At 49.3% G+C, this 14,251-nt stretch overlaps 1 protein-coding gene across 12 annotated transcripts in view; it reads right to left on the reverse strand.

Annotated features, from left to right (window-relative positions):
- The window catches only part of MIB2 (MIB E3 ubiquitin protein ligase 2), a 106,326-nt gene that overhangs the window by 7,817 nt on the left and 84,258 nt on the right, over positions 1-14,251 (reverse strand). For all 12 annotated transcript variants that reach the window (XM_065575255.1, XM_042852846.2, XM_008167293.4 and 9 more), the window contains 5 exons: positions 10,919-11,067; positions 10,165-10,321; positions 8,373-8,527; positions 3,738-3,864; positions 2,394-2,624 (listed from right to left, as the gene is read on the reverse strand). In XM_065575255.1, coding sequence (XP_065431327.1) covers positions 2,394-2,624; positions 3,738-3,864; positions 8,373-8,527; positions 10,165-10,321; positions 10,919-11,067 — 819 coding nt within the window. The remainder of the gene's footprint in view (positions 1-2,393; positions 2,625-3,737; positions 3,865-8,372; positions 8,528-10,164; positions 10,322-10,918; positions 11,068-14,251) is intronic.

Genomic DNA, 14,251 nt, shown 5'->3' on the forward strand with positions numbered 1-14,251 from the left:
AGCTTTGAAAAATCTCTGCCGGCAGTATTAGCTACTAGGGCCTGCAGCGTGGCAGTCCCAAAAGCTAGTCAGCCCCTGTAAAAAGAGCTCAGTGAGTTACTAGAAACTTGCCCCCTTCACTCATGTTCCCAGACTGGTAGAATAAAGACTGAGGAATGACTGACAGACTGTCTGCATCTAGCGAACAGCGGGGAAGCTGGCACTGGGCTCTGATTATCGCATCAGCAATCAGCCTCTGCCCTGCTGGGAGGACATATTTGTGCATTCTGTACCATCCACTGGTTAGGGTTACCATATTTAAAAAATAAAAAGAGGACACTCCATGGGCCCTGGCCACGCCCCTTTCCTGCCCCAACTCCACCCATTCCCCAAAGTCCCTGCCCTAACTCCCCCTCCTCCCTCCCAGCCACGCGAAAAGGGCTGCCCGAGCGCTATCGGCTTCACGGTTTGCTGGGCAGCCTCCAGACCCTGCGCCCCTGGCCGGCGCTTCCCCAGCGCAGCTGGAGCCCGGGAGGGGAAGTGCCCAGCCGGAGGCGCATGGTCCGGAGACTGCCCGGCAAACTGTGAAGCCGGTAGCGCTCGGGCTTTGGGCAGCCCCCATGCCTCCGGACCCTGCGCCGCCGGAGCAGAGCAGCTGGAGCCCGGGAGGGGAAGTGCCCGGCCGGCGGCTTGGGGTCCGGAGGCAAGCAGGCTGCCCGAAACTGGAGCACTCGGGCAGCTCGGCTCTTAAACAGAGCCGAAGAGTCAGGGGAGGAGCGAAGCAGATGGAGCCCGGGAGGGGAAGTGCCCGGCCGGTATTTTTCCCAGACATGTTCGGCTTTTTGGCAATTCCCCCCGGACGGGGGTTTGATTACCAAAAAGCCGGACATGTCCAGGAAAAACCGGACATATGGTAACCCTACCACTGGAGTCATCAGTTCTTGCAATCAAAGCTGGTGCCATGGAATTCAGCAAGCAAACGAACGGAAGAGGTGGAATTTTCAGAGCAGATCTGGGTAGGATGGCGGGAGGGGAGAAACAGGCAGTCTGGCGCAGTGGGCAGAACTGCATTATGCAGATTTGTTGGTTTTCTAATCATTTTAAATTACATTTGAACTTGATGTCAGATTTTTAATTTGTCAAATTACCTTTGCACTGGAATAATTCTCATCTCACCCAGATTGCGCACGCAGCTTCTGCTGTAAATTGGCACACAAGTGCAGATGTACGTAAAACAGGTGATGGAGCAGTTTGAAGGGCTAATTTTATGCCAAAACCTTTGCAGGAGAGCTGGGCTAAGCTTCCAATGGCTGACATGCCCTGTCCTCTCTATTTGAGGCCTAAGGATCGAGTTTTCCCCGAGTTCAGATCACGCATTAAATTCAGCCCTGGAGCAATTACAACTGAAGTCAGCCATGTGACGCCAGGGACAAGTTTGGCCCAGAGAGATAGCAGGCATGCTGAAAAGCAGTTTTTCCACTGCACTTGTCTCCTTGCAGGACAATAGTTCCTGAGGTCTGGTTGGTGGTGCCCCGCGACGTTCCCCCCTCCTAGCATGTGTTGGTTTTGCAAGCGGGAACTGTAAGAGGGAAGCCTCCAGGCCTTCAGAGCATGCGCCTACAAGATCTATAGCAAGAGGTGGAATGCTGGGAAGGAATTACTTCAGTCTCCGGCTCCTTCTCACCAAGGGGAAGGGGAGAGGAGGGAAAGATGCGAAACAGCCACACTCCTCTGCTCAAATTCCACTGCCTCTCACACCTTTTGCCCCAAACGGAGTGAAATCAATGATTGGAGGAGACGGGGGGCGATTCTGGCTCTATTGACAGGAATGAGCGTGTTGCCATTGACTTCAACGGGGCCAGGATTTTCAACATGGAGTGTGATATACCCTCTCTCATGCTCCTGGATGGAGCTAAGGTGACAGAAATGAAAACTACCCCTTTGGCTTGGATACGATGTAGGCCACATGCACACGGTGTCTTGTTCCCTACCCAGCTACTGTCACACCATGTGGGCGTTATATTCTCAGTACCATCCAACAGGAAAAGTGAATCAGTGCAGCACGGTCTATGAACTAGGGCCAGGACTCCTGGCTCTGTTACGGGGGCCGAGCCACTTCCCCCTCTCTGCCCCATCTGTAAAATGGAGAGAGTGTGATACGGATGCAGCTCTGTGAGAGCCAAGTATCATAGGACTCAGATGGAAAAAGAACCCTTCGGTCCCATCCAGCCCTTCTCCCCTTGATCAAGGCTGGGTCATTCCCTACAAACACATTCCCAAGTGCTTAGCAGTCTAGTTTTAAAGGACTCCACCATTTCCCTCGGGAGACTGCCGCCCACCCTAACTGACGGTCCATGACCTTCCGACGCCGCAAGGCGCTCCCCTGGAGCAGCGCTGTTCCCTCTCTCTCTCACCTTGGAAAAGAGGGACAGTCCCTTGCCCCCTTCCTGTTCCTCCGCCATGACTGACATCAGCTGCTGCCGTTCCAAGACAATGTGCATGGCCGTGTCTCCATCCTCGTCCTCTGAGTTGACATCGCTGCCTTCGCGTACCAGCAGCTGCACCAAGTCCATGTGCCCCTGGGTGACTGCCAGGTGCAGGGGAGTCTGGTTCCGGCTGTTCCTGAGGTTGACATCACAGCGACCCTTAAAGGGGAGAAAAAGAACTCAGCGGAGAAATAGCGGCAGAGTCCCAGGAACGCCCCTGTTGAACACTAGTTGCATGGCACAGGGAGAAGACCTGGATTATCAATTCCATCCCCATGCAAGTGCAGTATAGGGGGGGACCCAAAAAGGGGCAGCAAACGGATCCTACTCTTCATCCTGGCCCCAAGGTGCAGAAAGCCTCGACAGTGAGGTGATGCAGTGGTTATTGCAAGGGAACAAGTGCATGGGACTCTCCTCCTGGCTGGTAATGATCTGGAGGTGACAGCTAGTAAATTACTTGACACCTGCAAACTGAAGGCCTGGAACAAGTCCAGACAGTCACAGACCAGCTCCTAAACTCTATAAAGCAAGACTGATTCCTTTTGTCTTTTGCTTCAGTTTCCCTCAAGCACCCAGACTGCTGAGGGAGTAATAGGAAAATCTCTCTAATGCCAGGAGACAGGATGCAACAAACACTCAGTTAGCCTCTCCTGTTAGAAGGCTCAACGGTGCTGGTGAGGAATCAGAATGCACTTTAAATTGAAACTGGGTTAGCAGTGGTGACTACACCAGACATAATAAAAATCACCCTAATACTTTGCATTACACAGTGCCCCCTAGGGATCTCTGTGGCAACAAATATTGATTCATAAAGTCACTGAATCCCTATGAGGCAGAGGTACCCACCCTTGTAGAGGTGGGGGAACGGAGGCACAAGCACAACAAATCAGAGTCTGAAACAAAACCCAGGAGTCCTGAACTCCCGCCACCACTTTCTCCAAAGCTAGAACTAGATCCCAGGGTTGAATCCCTGGCCCCACCAAAGTCAACGGCAAAACTCCAATTGACTTCCCGACTTCCGGTCCCCTACTTTCACCACGGGAGAATACTGTCCCGAGGGGGAGGAATAGCACTTTGGAGTCAGGGCTCCTAGTCCCCTTTGATCCAGCTAAAATACTTCACTCCTAGCCAGAACCTGCAGCAGTTGCCCTAGTGATTCCTAGTCCCTCTGCTCTAGGCCCTGGACACTGCTCCCTTCCTTTTAGACTCACACCCAGAGAACTGGCGATGACCCGAAACATGAACTTGCCACTTCTCATGCAAGTTATTTACCTCTCTGATTAAAATTTCTGCTACTTCCATGTGGTTATTGAGGGCAGCAAGATGCAGGGCGGTGAAGCCATCTTCCTTTTTAGCATCAACCAACTGCCGGGCTCTTGCCAGAATCTTCTTTATGGCTCTGGGAGGTTAAAGAGATTAAAGGAGAGACCAGAGAGTTACTTGTCAGCAGGAGACTGATGCACAAGAGACAGGCCTGCCTCCTCTGTTGAGCACCGATTAATGTTCCTAATGTTATAATGGGCAGCGTCATGAGCCGGGACAGTGATCCAGAGAGCTCCATCCATCTTGCAGATTGAATTAGGAAAGTCAAACAAAAGCCCCCAGTTTTCTTTTAATAAAGCAGGATAAACTCACAACATCAATAATGAGCTGGATGCATCCCCAGACCAGTCTGATGGAGGACGCACACAGGGCGGATCTGACCCAGTTTTTTTCAGTTGTTGTCTGCAATGTCCCACCCCTAACAGCGGAATGGTCCAGGCACAGGATTGGGGCAGACAGTCAAAGGAGATCAGTGATCGGAAGTCATGGGAGAAGGGGGAGAGGCCTGAGACATGGAAAGAAGGAAGCTGCTCCAAGTGAAGGCACAATGAGAGGAGAGGGACAAAGGAAGCATTGGGGGCTGCTTGACAATTTTTCATCAAGACTCCCGCCTCCAAACAGAAAACTGGGTTTTTGACAAGAGGAATTTTCTCGGGAAGTGTGCGCGTCCCTCCACAATTTTTAATGGCTCCTCAGAAAACCCAAAACTCAGAAAATTTTATCTGAAAAACAAACCAAAAGTCTCAATTTTCCAATGAAAAGTAAAAAAAATTCCACTGAAAAATTTCTTCATGTTTGTCAAAACTGTCCATGGGGGACCCCCCCTGCCCTTTTTCTGATTGGTTCTAGGAGCTGCAGTGAAAGAGAGAGAATATGGCAAAGCTCTTGAGATATTAGGAAGAAACAGGGGCAGAGATGCAGGCAGGGTAGAGGGGAGCAGGATCACAGACACGGGAGCCGGAGGCGGTGGGCAATCAGGTTGGAGTGAAGGATGATTTTCAGCTGTGGATTTTTGGATGGGCTGGAGAGGGAAGGGGAAGGGGGCTCTAGTCAGGATGGGCAGGGGCTTCTCAAACTCAGCTGGAAACACATTTGCATCTAAATCTGATGGCTTGTCTACATGGGAAACTGACCCCAAGAATCAGTGGAATAAACTCCCCACTGGGACACTATTCTGGAATAAAAATCAATTTTATTCCAGAGTAACTAGTGCGCTTCCAAAGTGGAATCATTATTCTGGAATAAACTGATTTTTATTCCAGATTAGTGTCTCCACACAGGGAGCTATTCCAGTCAGTGTCCCCATGCAGACCAGCCCTTAGCAAGCTCAGTGCTTCAACCATTCAGCCCCCTTCCTTTATTGTGGGGTTTATCTAAACAAGATTTAAGGGCGGGTGGGCGGGCAGCTAACATTGTTTGGCTACATTAAAAAAGTAAAACGGAGTTTAAAAAAAATGGTGGCCCCTTCACCTACCCCTTCCCTGACAAAGCTCTCACATGACCTGGATTGGAAACGTGATGCATCCTAGGCACATAGCCTGGAGCTGCAGAGCATTTAATAGAAGTGGTTTCTGTGCACTGGCACACACTGTTTGCTTACAAGGGGACTGGGTGTTATGAAACGCAGGTTTTCTGTGCAAACTCCTACTGACTCTCTGTGGCTGTTGGGCTGTCGAGACGCATGTGCAAAATTGCACAACAAGCTTCTGAAGTGAAACGAGCCTGAGGGGCTCAAGCGGCTCACGAAGAGAAGATGGTCTGTTCAGAGACGCTGGTGTTTCCAGACCAGGGGAGCGCTACATACAAATGGGGCTGTGGGGCTAGGACAGAGGAATTGTCTGTCACTGCAACATTGGAACTTCTCTTACAATCAGGGCAGAAGTCTCCAAGCAGACATAGTGTCTCTGTATTTTGTATAGAAAGCTCCTAGAGTGCCTTGCCCAACAGCTCCTGCATCCATAGCATTCAGTGCAAGCCAGTTAATCTCAGTCCAGTGGTGGTAGCTGTTGGGCTATGTGCTCTTTATCAGATGCACGCTGGACATCTCAGCGTCAGGAAGCAGTGTAGTAACCAGCACTCCCCAGCCAGATGATAAAAGGCACAGGGGAAGAATGCACCAGAAATCCAAACCCTCATGGTCTGACCCAATAGACAAGATGAATAACGACGTTTTCCTTAGTGGCTTGGTTGGAAGCGAACCCGCTGCCTTTCGGAGCAAGGGGACGAGAGGCAGAGAGTGGAAGAGAAGATCAGCTTCTGTTAATCGAAATGGTGGAAATTCACACAGCACCAATGTGCCTAGTGGTTTGGGCAGGTGTTGCAGCTCCTGGCCATTTGGGTGACCTCCACCGCCCCTTCCACTGAAGAGGACACCAAGAGCCAAATTTTTTGCCGATGTACATTCAGCCCAGCTCCAGGGACCGTAACAGAGCTGCTGTGATTGACACCAGCAGAGAATTTAGCCCCAAGTCTTTGCCCACTTTTGGATACTTAAAATCAGTGCAGAATAATCCACCTGACAAATAGCTTGGGAGCCCGGGGCATCTGAGGAGTTGTTTGCATCAGAGAGCCTTACAGTGACAAATAAGTTGGCTCACGTAATAAACCTTCCCACAATGAAATTCAGAGCAATGCAAATATTTCATCCATCTTATTTTTAAGGGGTTGTGTGCACAGGCGCCGGCTTCCAATTTTCCCCGGTTGCTCAACCCCCACTCAGCCCCAGGCCCTGCCCCACTCCACGCCTTGCACCCCGGCCTTCCCACTCCCTCCCCCGAGCACATCTCATCCCCGCTCCTCCCTCTCCCTCCACGGAAGGCGCTGGGAGGGTGGGGAGAGCTTGGGTTCCGGTGGTTGCTAAGCACCCGCTAATTTTTTCCATGGGTGCTCCAACCGTGGAGCATCCACAGAGTCTGTGCCTATGGTTGTGTGTTCTATATTTATTTTTGGTGTCAGCAATTGTACACATTTTCCCCTGGTTCTTTTGCCTCCCGGCTATCTCCAAAAGCAACTGATCTTTGAGTGCTATTTGACTTGAGGCTTCAAAAAATTATTCCCCTCTTCTCTAACCAATGCAGCAAGGTTCATCGGAATCTCTCAGTCCTTTGAGAAGTCAGGAAACGTGTAGCCTTGTCTACACTAGAGAAGGTTTGCTAGGATAACTCCCCTAGTGGAGATGAGGGTTATATCAGTTCCCCCAATGAAATAAGCTGCAACAGGACTTTTTTTGCATCTCTACTAGGGCTTTTTCCTGGTATAAAAATGTTGTAAAGAATCCCACCCCTCACACTGACACTATTACACACTGGCAAAAGTTTCTAGTGTAGACATGGTCTTAGTTTTTATAGATACCCAGAACCATGAGTTATAATGGATCCATGGTGGCAGCTTTACCTAGGCAATCACAACCACACACACACACACACACACACACTCTCCATAGATTTCTCCAACGGCTTTAAATTCAGGTCTCAGACATGTAGCTGGGAAGTTTGCGTGGGGTACAGCCTGTCTGCAGGTATAGGTCAGGAAACCAAGCTATTCGTACTTTCACAGATCTCATAATCCTTGAAGAGGCTTCAGACCGCTGCCAGAAATCGCATTTGTATGTGGGTCACCTTCCAGGGCTCAGAAACAGAGGCTGTTCAGTGCTCACAAGGCAGCAAGAGAAGAAATGAACAAACGAATGAAGCGTTTCGCTGCCACTTCTCCTGAAAGGAGATTAGATTTTAGGAATGTTCATTGCTCTCTGGGAGCAGAGGGACGGGGCTATTCTCAGCTAAGGCTTAGGAAATTGCTTTTTGGAATATTAAGCACCTATTTCTGGTTCCACCTGAAAAGACAACTCTGCGGTGCTCCGCAAGGCTAAATGCACAGGCGTATTGTAGGAGAGAAGGTGGGGAGGGACAGAAAGGCGACCGCTTAAGACACTGCTCTGTGCTGCCACTGCTGATAATCACTGATCCTTGGTGTAATGATTGTGGTGATCACCACCTCGTCCTCCATGACTGAGGAGCCATTTCTGCAGAGAATTAACACATTGATATAGGACCGTGGGGGTTCGAGATGGGAAAAGGATCTGAGAGGCCAAATCCACCTCCTTTTGCAAGGGCAGGATCTGTCCCCTAACAAGACAATATCAGATACTACAAACTGGTTATGGAGAAGCACCTAGTTCACCTGCAAGGAGAGGGGATTTCCTCTGGGAATGGGCAGAGGGGTGGCGCAAGCAAAGGCAGCCAGGGAACCAAGTTCTGTTGGGAGGGGCATTTCTGCTCTGTACATTACCATGTCCGCAGCCTCTCCCCTTTCCTCAAAAAAGGCTTTTCATCCCCTTTCCTCTGCCTCGTAGAGAGGCTGCTGCTCTCCCTTGCCCCTTTCACCAACCGCGGTCACTGTGTCCGATTCATCGCCAACAGAGCAGGGAATTCACAGCTCAGACCCAGGCTCCACTCCCCGTCAGGATTACGTAGTATCTCCTCAGCCCAACCCAGGGGGCCTCCCATCCCCTGTGGGTTTCCCAGCGATGCACACCCACAGCCTGATCAACAGAGTGACATGCCAAGAGCTCCCCCTTTCACTTACAGCTTGTTGCCCTTCAGTGCAGCATGGTGCAGCAGGTTGAAGCCTTGGCGATTCTGGACTGTGAAATCGATGTTCGGTACCTCGGTGAGGATCTCGATGATGCTTTTCAAATCGGCAGTGATGGCATAGTGCAGGGGGGTGTCATCAAACGAATCCTGCAGGGAGCCACAGCAGAGCACAGGTGACGTCAGAGAGACTCCCTCCAACAAACCATCCCCGAGGGGCTGGCTGAGACAAGCATACAGGGCCTCTGGTTTGAATCCAGCGCAGGCCAAACAACCATGAATCACCACAACCTGATGGTGGTTCGATGGCCTACATGAAATGAATTTGCTGGGCATCCACATTGCCGAAAGAGCCACCCCGGGCACTGGCCAGCCTGGAGGCTGGCAACCTTGATGATAGCCTCAGCAGGAAAGCCAAGGTCTGAATGGGCCTGCTGGAGAGTGGGGGGTCTCTCCCTTCACTCCTCGGAGGACTCCTTATGAGTCAAGGCTGAGGCACACTGACGGGGGAGATGGGCATGCTTGTGTAGCCAGAGCCTAGACCATGGGGGACAGACAGAGGCCTTTGGTTTCCTGGGCTACCAATCTCCTAATTTCACACCCCCCAGAAGAAAAACTACTTCATCGGTCTCTAAAGGCTAGTTACAAACCATTCCAGTAGCCCTAGAAATGGGACAGGCCCAGTGACTTCACTGCTGCTCTCCCAAGTTCCTTTATACCAGATTGAAAAATAAAATCTCACCAGCCCCTGATACTGGGAACAGTATCGGCATCGGTGGAGCCTTTGAATATAATGCAGTTACCGGGTCACCCCTTGCTGGAATAGCAGAAGGTGCTACTGGACTGGGTTAAAGGCAGTGATGCAAGTACGTTGGTCCGGTCCGATCCGCCGTACCAGTAAGATATTTATAGCCGGTATGCCACACCGGAAAAACACAGGAGGAACAGAACATGGGGCTGCCCTCCTCCAGCGCAGCTGTACTGCCCCCAGCCCTTCCATGCAGCTGCGTCTCCTGTCTGGGGTCTGTAGGCAGCCCCACCGGAGGACAGGGCTGGGGGCGGTACTGGTACAGCCGTGCCGGAAGAGCTGTTGGTGTGGGGCCGCCCGGCAGCCCCACGTTCTGCTTCTTTCGCTGCTGCGGTTCCCAGGAGAGCTCCGCGGTTCAGGGCTCTCCTGGGAACAGCAGCAAAAGGAGCAGAACCCCACACCAGCAGCTCCTCCAGCACGACTGTACCTCCCCAGCCCCACCCACCCCCAGCCCTGTCCTCTGACGGGGCTGCTGTACAGAACCCGGACAGGACTCGGGAGACGCTACTGCATGCAGGGGCTGGGGGCGGTACATCTGCGCTGGAGGAGCTGCATGTTCTGCTCCTTTCGCCACTGCAGTTCCTGGGAGAGCCCTGCAGCTCAGAAGTCTCCGGCACAGCGGGAGGAGGACAGAGCCCCCTGCCCCCAAGGATGGATCATGGGGAGGGGGGGAGTGCAGGGCCCCGGGCGGAGGTCACATGTCCCCTCCTCCCTTTAGCTGGTGTACTGTACTGTTAAGAAATGAATTCTACTTGCACCACTAGTTAAAGGGGCATGGGGAGGGGGAAGGAGAGAGTGAGTGTGTGTGTGTGGGTCTGTGTGTTGACCCAGAACTAGAATATCAGGGTGGCTGAGTTCTAGGCAGAAGCCAGCTCAGCACCAGAGGACACTGCCAAGCTTTCAGGATCGACTTTCATCCCAAACAAACAGTTAAGCAGCAAAAATATCTTCAGTGATACGAGGTGTGAAAATAACCTACCGGGAGGTTGACATCACAGTTGTGCTCACAAAGGATCCGCACGATCTCCGTGAATCCTTTGTTGACTGCGACATACAAGGCTGTGCACTTGGCATTGTTCAACAGGTCTGCATTGGCCCCGTGACTGACAAGCACACGGACAACCTCAGCTTGATTTCTGGTTTAAAAAAAAAAGGTTGGCTGCCATGATCAAAAAGATGTAGATTCTCTCTCCGTTTACAACTATTAGACATGCAACATCATGAGTATCTTGATTCCTGCATCCTTTTCTCGTCACATAAAAATAAACCCTAACTGAAGCACCAGGTTTTGCTCTCTGTTGGCGTAATGTAAATCTGGAGTAACCCCTGTTGACTTTGATGGAGTTCCTCTGGATTTACACCAGGATAATAGAGAACAGAATTCAGCCCCCTGTCTCTCTAGACTATACACAGCCATTCAAAACAGGGACTCAAAATTCAGTCACCTTCTCTTCCTTGCACATACCCAAACCCCGGTAACCCCCTTTGCTCCCAAGGTGTTCGTCCCATCGAGAATTCACCTTCCCGTGGAGATTGGGGCTGCGTGAAAACCAACCCCTGGAGTTTGAGGGCCACATCCTCAGCTAGCGTATATCAGTGCAGCTCCATGGTTGGAGGCCTTTCCCCTCTCTGCGGGGCTGGTTCAAATCTAGCTCTGCTGATTTGCACCATCTGGCCCTTGGCACAGAGCATCAGTGAGGTTACACTTGTACGCAGGGAGAAAAAGTTCCTACCCGAAAGCTGCATAATGGAGAGCGGCGTCCCCCTCTTCATCCTTCAGGTCGATGTTGGCATTAGCCTGCAGTAAGATCTTCACAATCTCCACCCGGCCCAGGTGGGCAGCTACTTGCAGTGCGGTTCTGCCCTGATTCTTTATATCAACCTGCAATAATGGAAGGATCCAGGCACATAATTGTTTAGGAAAGGTCTCAATGTGCACTCAGGCACTGTCCCTGCTCCGAGACTTTGTATAACTTGATGGGAAAGAGAAATGATTACTTGTATTCCACAGCACCCAGAAGCTCCAAGCAGGATCTGGGCCCCATTGTGCTGGGCATAGGCCATGGAGCTGAAGGGGTGCGGGGAGGCACCTGGCCCATAGCCTGACCATTTTTAAGCACCCCTTGGGCTGCTTAACTATAGGCAAGCTAGGCAGCTGTCTAAGACGGCAGGGCCAAATATATGCGAGTGGCACTGCGACCTGGTGCTTGGCCCTAGCACTTCTTTTATAACGACTGAACTATCATATATAATAATAATATAACACAAATGGAAGAAAGGGGAAGTTGATAGTAATGAATATAAATCAGAAATTAGGAATTGCAGAAAACTGATAAAGGAAGCAAAGGGACAAGGGGAAGACTTTTTATTTTTTTAAATATATTAGGAACAAAAAGTATCCTGACAATGGTATTGAATCATTACTAAATGGAAATGGTAGAATCATCAATAATAATGCACAAAAGACAGAAGTGTTCAATAAAGATCTGTGTTCTGTATCTGTGGGGGGAAAAAACAGATGATATAGTCTCATCATATGATAACACTCTTTCCATTCCACTAGTATATCTGGAGGATGTTAAACAGAAGCTACTAAAGTTAGACATGTTTAAATCAGCAAGTCCAGATAACTTGCATTCAAGAGTTTTAAAAGAGCTGCCTGAGGAGCTTACTGGATCATTAATGTTGATTTTCAATACGTTTTAGAGCACTGGGTACGTTCCAGAAGATTGGAAGAAAGCTAATGTGCCAATTTTTAAAATGGGTACACGGGATGACCTGGGTAATTATAGACCTGACAGCTTGACATTGATTCTGGGCTGATATGGGACTTAATTAATATGAATTAAATAAGGATAATGTAATTAAAGCAAATCAACATGGATTTATGGAAAACTGACCCTGTCAAACAAACTTGATATTTTTTTGATGAGAGCCTGAGTTTGGTTGATAAAGTTAATAGTTTTGACATAATATACTTGGACTTCTGTAAGGCATTTGACTTGGTACTGCATGACATTTTGATTAAAAAATTAGAACAATATAAAATTAACATGGCACACATTAAATGGATTAAAACCTGGCTAACTGATAGGTCTCAAATGTAATTGTAACCAGGAAATTGTCATCAAGTGGGTGCGTTTCCAATGGGGTCCCACAGGGTACGGTTCTTGGCCCTACGCTATTTAACATTTTTATCAATGACCAAGAAGAAAACATAAAATCATCATTAAAAGTTTTCAGACGACAAAAATTGGGAGTGTGATCAATAACAAAGAAGGTAGGTTGCTGCTCCAGAGTGATTTGGAATGGTTACACTGGGAGCAAGCAAACAATACACATTTTAATCTGGCTAAATGTAAACGAATTCATCTACGAACAAAGAATGTGGGACATACTTACAGGATGAGGGACTCTACCCTGGGAAGCAGGGACTCTGAAAAAGATTTGGGGGTCATGGTGGATAATCAGTGGAACGTGAGCTCCCAATGTGATGCTAAAGTCAAAAGAGCAAATGGGATCCTGGGATGCATAAATGAGAGAATCCCAAGTAGAAGCAGAGCGGTTATTTCACCTCGGTAGTTGGCACTGGTGCAACTGCTACTGGAATCCTGGCACCAGTTCTGGTGCCCACAATTCAAGTCGGATATTGAAAAATTGGAGAGAGTTCAGAGAAGAGCCACAAGAATGATTAAAGGATTAGAAAACAGGCCTTATAATGACAGTCAAAGAGCTCAATCTATTTATTTTAACAAAGAGAAGATTAAGGGGGTGATTGGATTACAGTCTATAAGTATCTACATGGGTAACAAATACTTAATAATGGGCTCTTCGATCTAGCAGAGAAAGGTCTAACACGCACCAAGGGCTGGAAGTTGCATCGAGACAAATTTAGACTGAAAATAAAGAAAAATTTTTGACAGTTAGGGTAATTAACCATTGGGACAATTTCCCAGGGGTTCTGTGGATTCTCTATCACTGACCGTTTTTAAATCGAGATGGGTGTTTTTCTAAAAGTTCTGCTCCAGGAATTATTTTAGGAAGTTCTATGGCTTGTGTGATACAGGAGATCAGACTAGAGAATCACAATGATCCCTTCTATCCTTGAATTATGAATCAGAACCCTTGCTGTGTCCCCCAAAAGTCTGATGCCCCCCCCCCCCCATTGAGAACCTCTGTTCTAGGATTTAGAAGAGGGGTGGCACACTAAACTTTACTGTATGCAGCAAATCTGTGCCTCCCAACACCACTTTAAATGGCACTGCACAGCTCCGGGAGTTGTACCAAGCTAAAATAAAAGGCAGTTCCTACCCCAACTAACATATTAACTTCCTGCCAAAAAGGGAGTGGTGCAAGCACAGACCGGGATGCTATGTCAGGAACTCCTAGGTGTCTAATCCCACATCTCGAGCCAAATCCCACAGGGACCAGGGGTGATTCTTAACTTCTCTGCCAAAAGCTACAGTAGCCAGCAATACCTCCCTGCCTGGCATGGGGGCAGGAGATCAGCTGATGTTCGCACTGTGCTTTGAAGGAGGCGAACATGATATAAGCACCAAGTATTCTCAGTCACTCAGACTTACATACTGGGCAGGCTAATCGCATTGCTGAGCTGCTGCTGTGAGATTTAAGGATCAAGGAGTTGAAGACCAAAGATCCTGTAGAAGGCCAAGACAGGAGGGCAGGGACGCAAATGAAATCAATGAATGGCTAAGGGGAAAGAGCAAGGGATCTGGCAAAGACTTCATGGCTTGGCAAGTAACACGGAGTTTTTCTGCAGCTGACCCTATGCAAAGCAGCAGTTTGTGCAGGTTTCCTTCTTGGGCTTAGACAGGACCGTGATACTGGTAATGACACATTGGATGCCAATGCATCCCCCTTACGTAAGGGCTATTTATAACTGTCTAGTAGAAAGAACAAATTCCTCTCTGAGGTCAGGATGCAGCGGGACTATTCCTGACACTTGGCACTTTCCCATTTCAGATTAGACCCAGTCACCAGTGCCTGGCTATTTCTTTTACACCGGTGCCTGGCTATATTCCTTCCCTCCCCACATCTACTAACTT

This window comes from Chrysemys picta, chromosome 21 (assembly GCF_011386835.1).
Source record: "Chrysemys picta bellii isolate R12L10 chromosome 21, ASM1138683v2, whole genome shotgun sequence".
Classification (NCBI taxonomy): domain Eukaryota; kingdom Metazoa; phylum Chordata; order Testudines; family Emydidae; genus Chrysemys; species Chrysemys picta.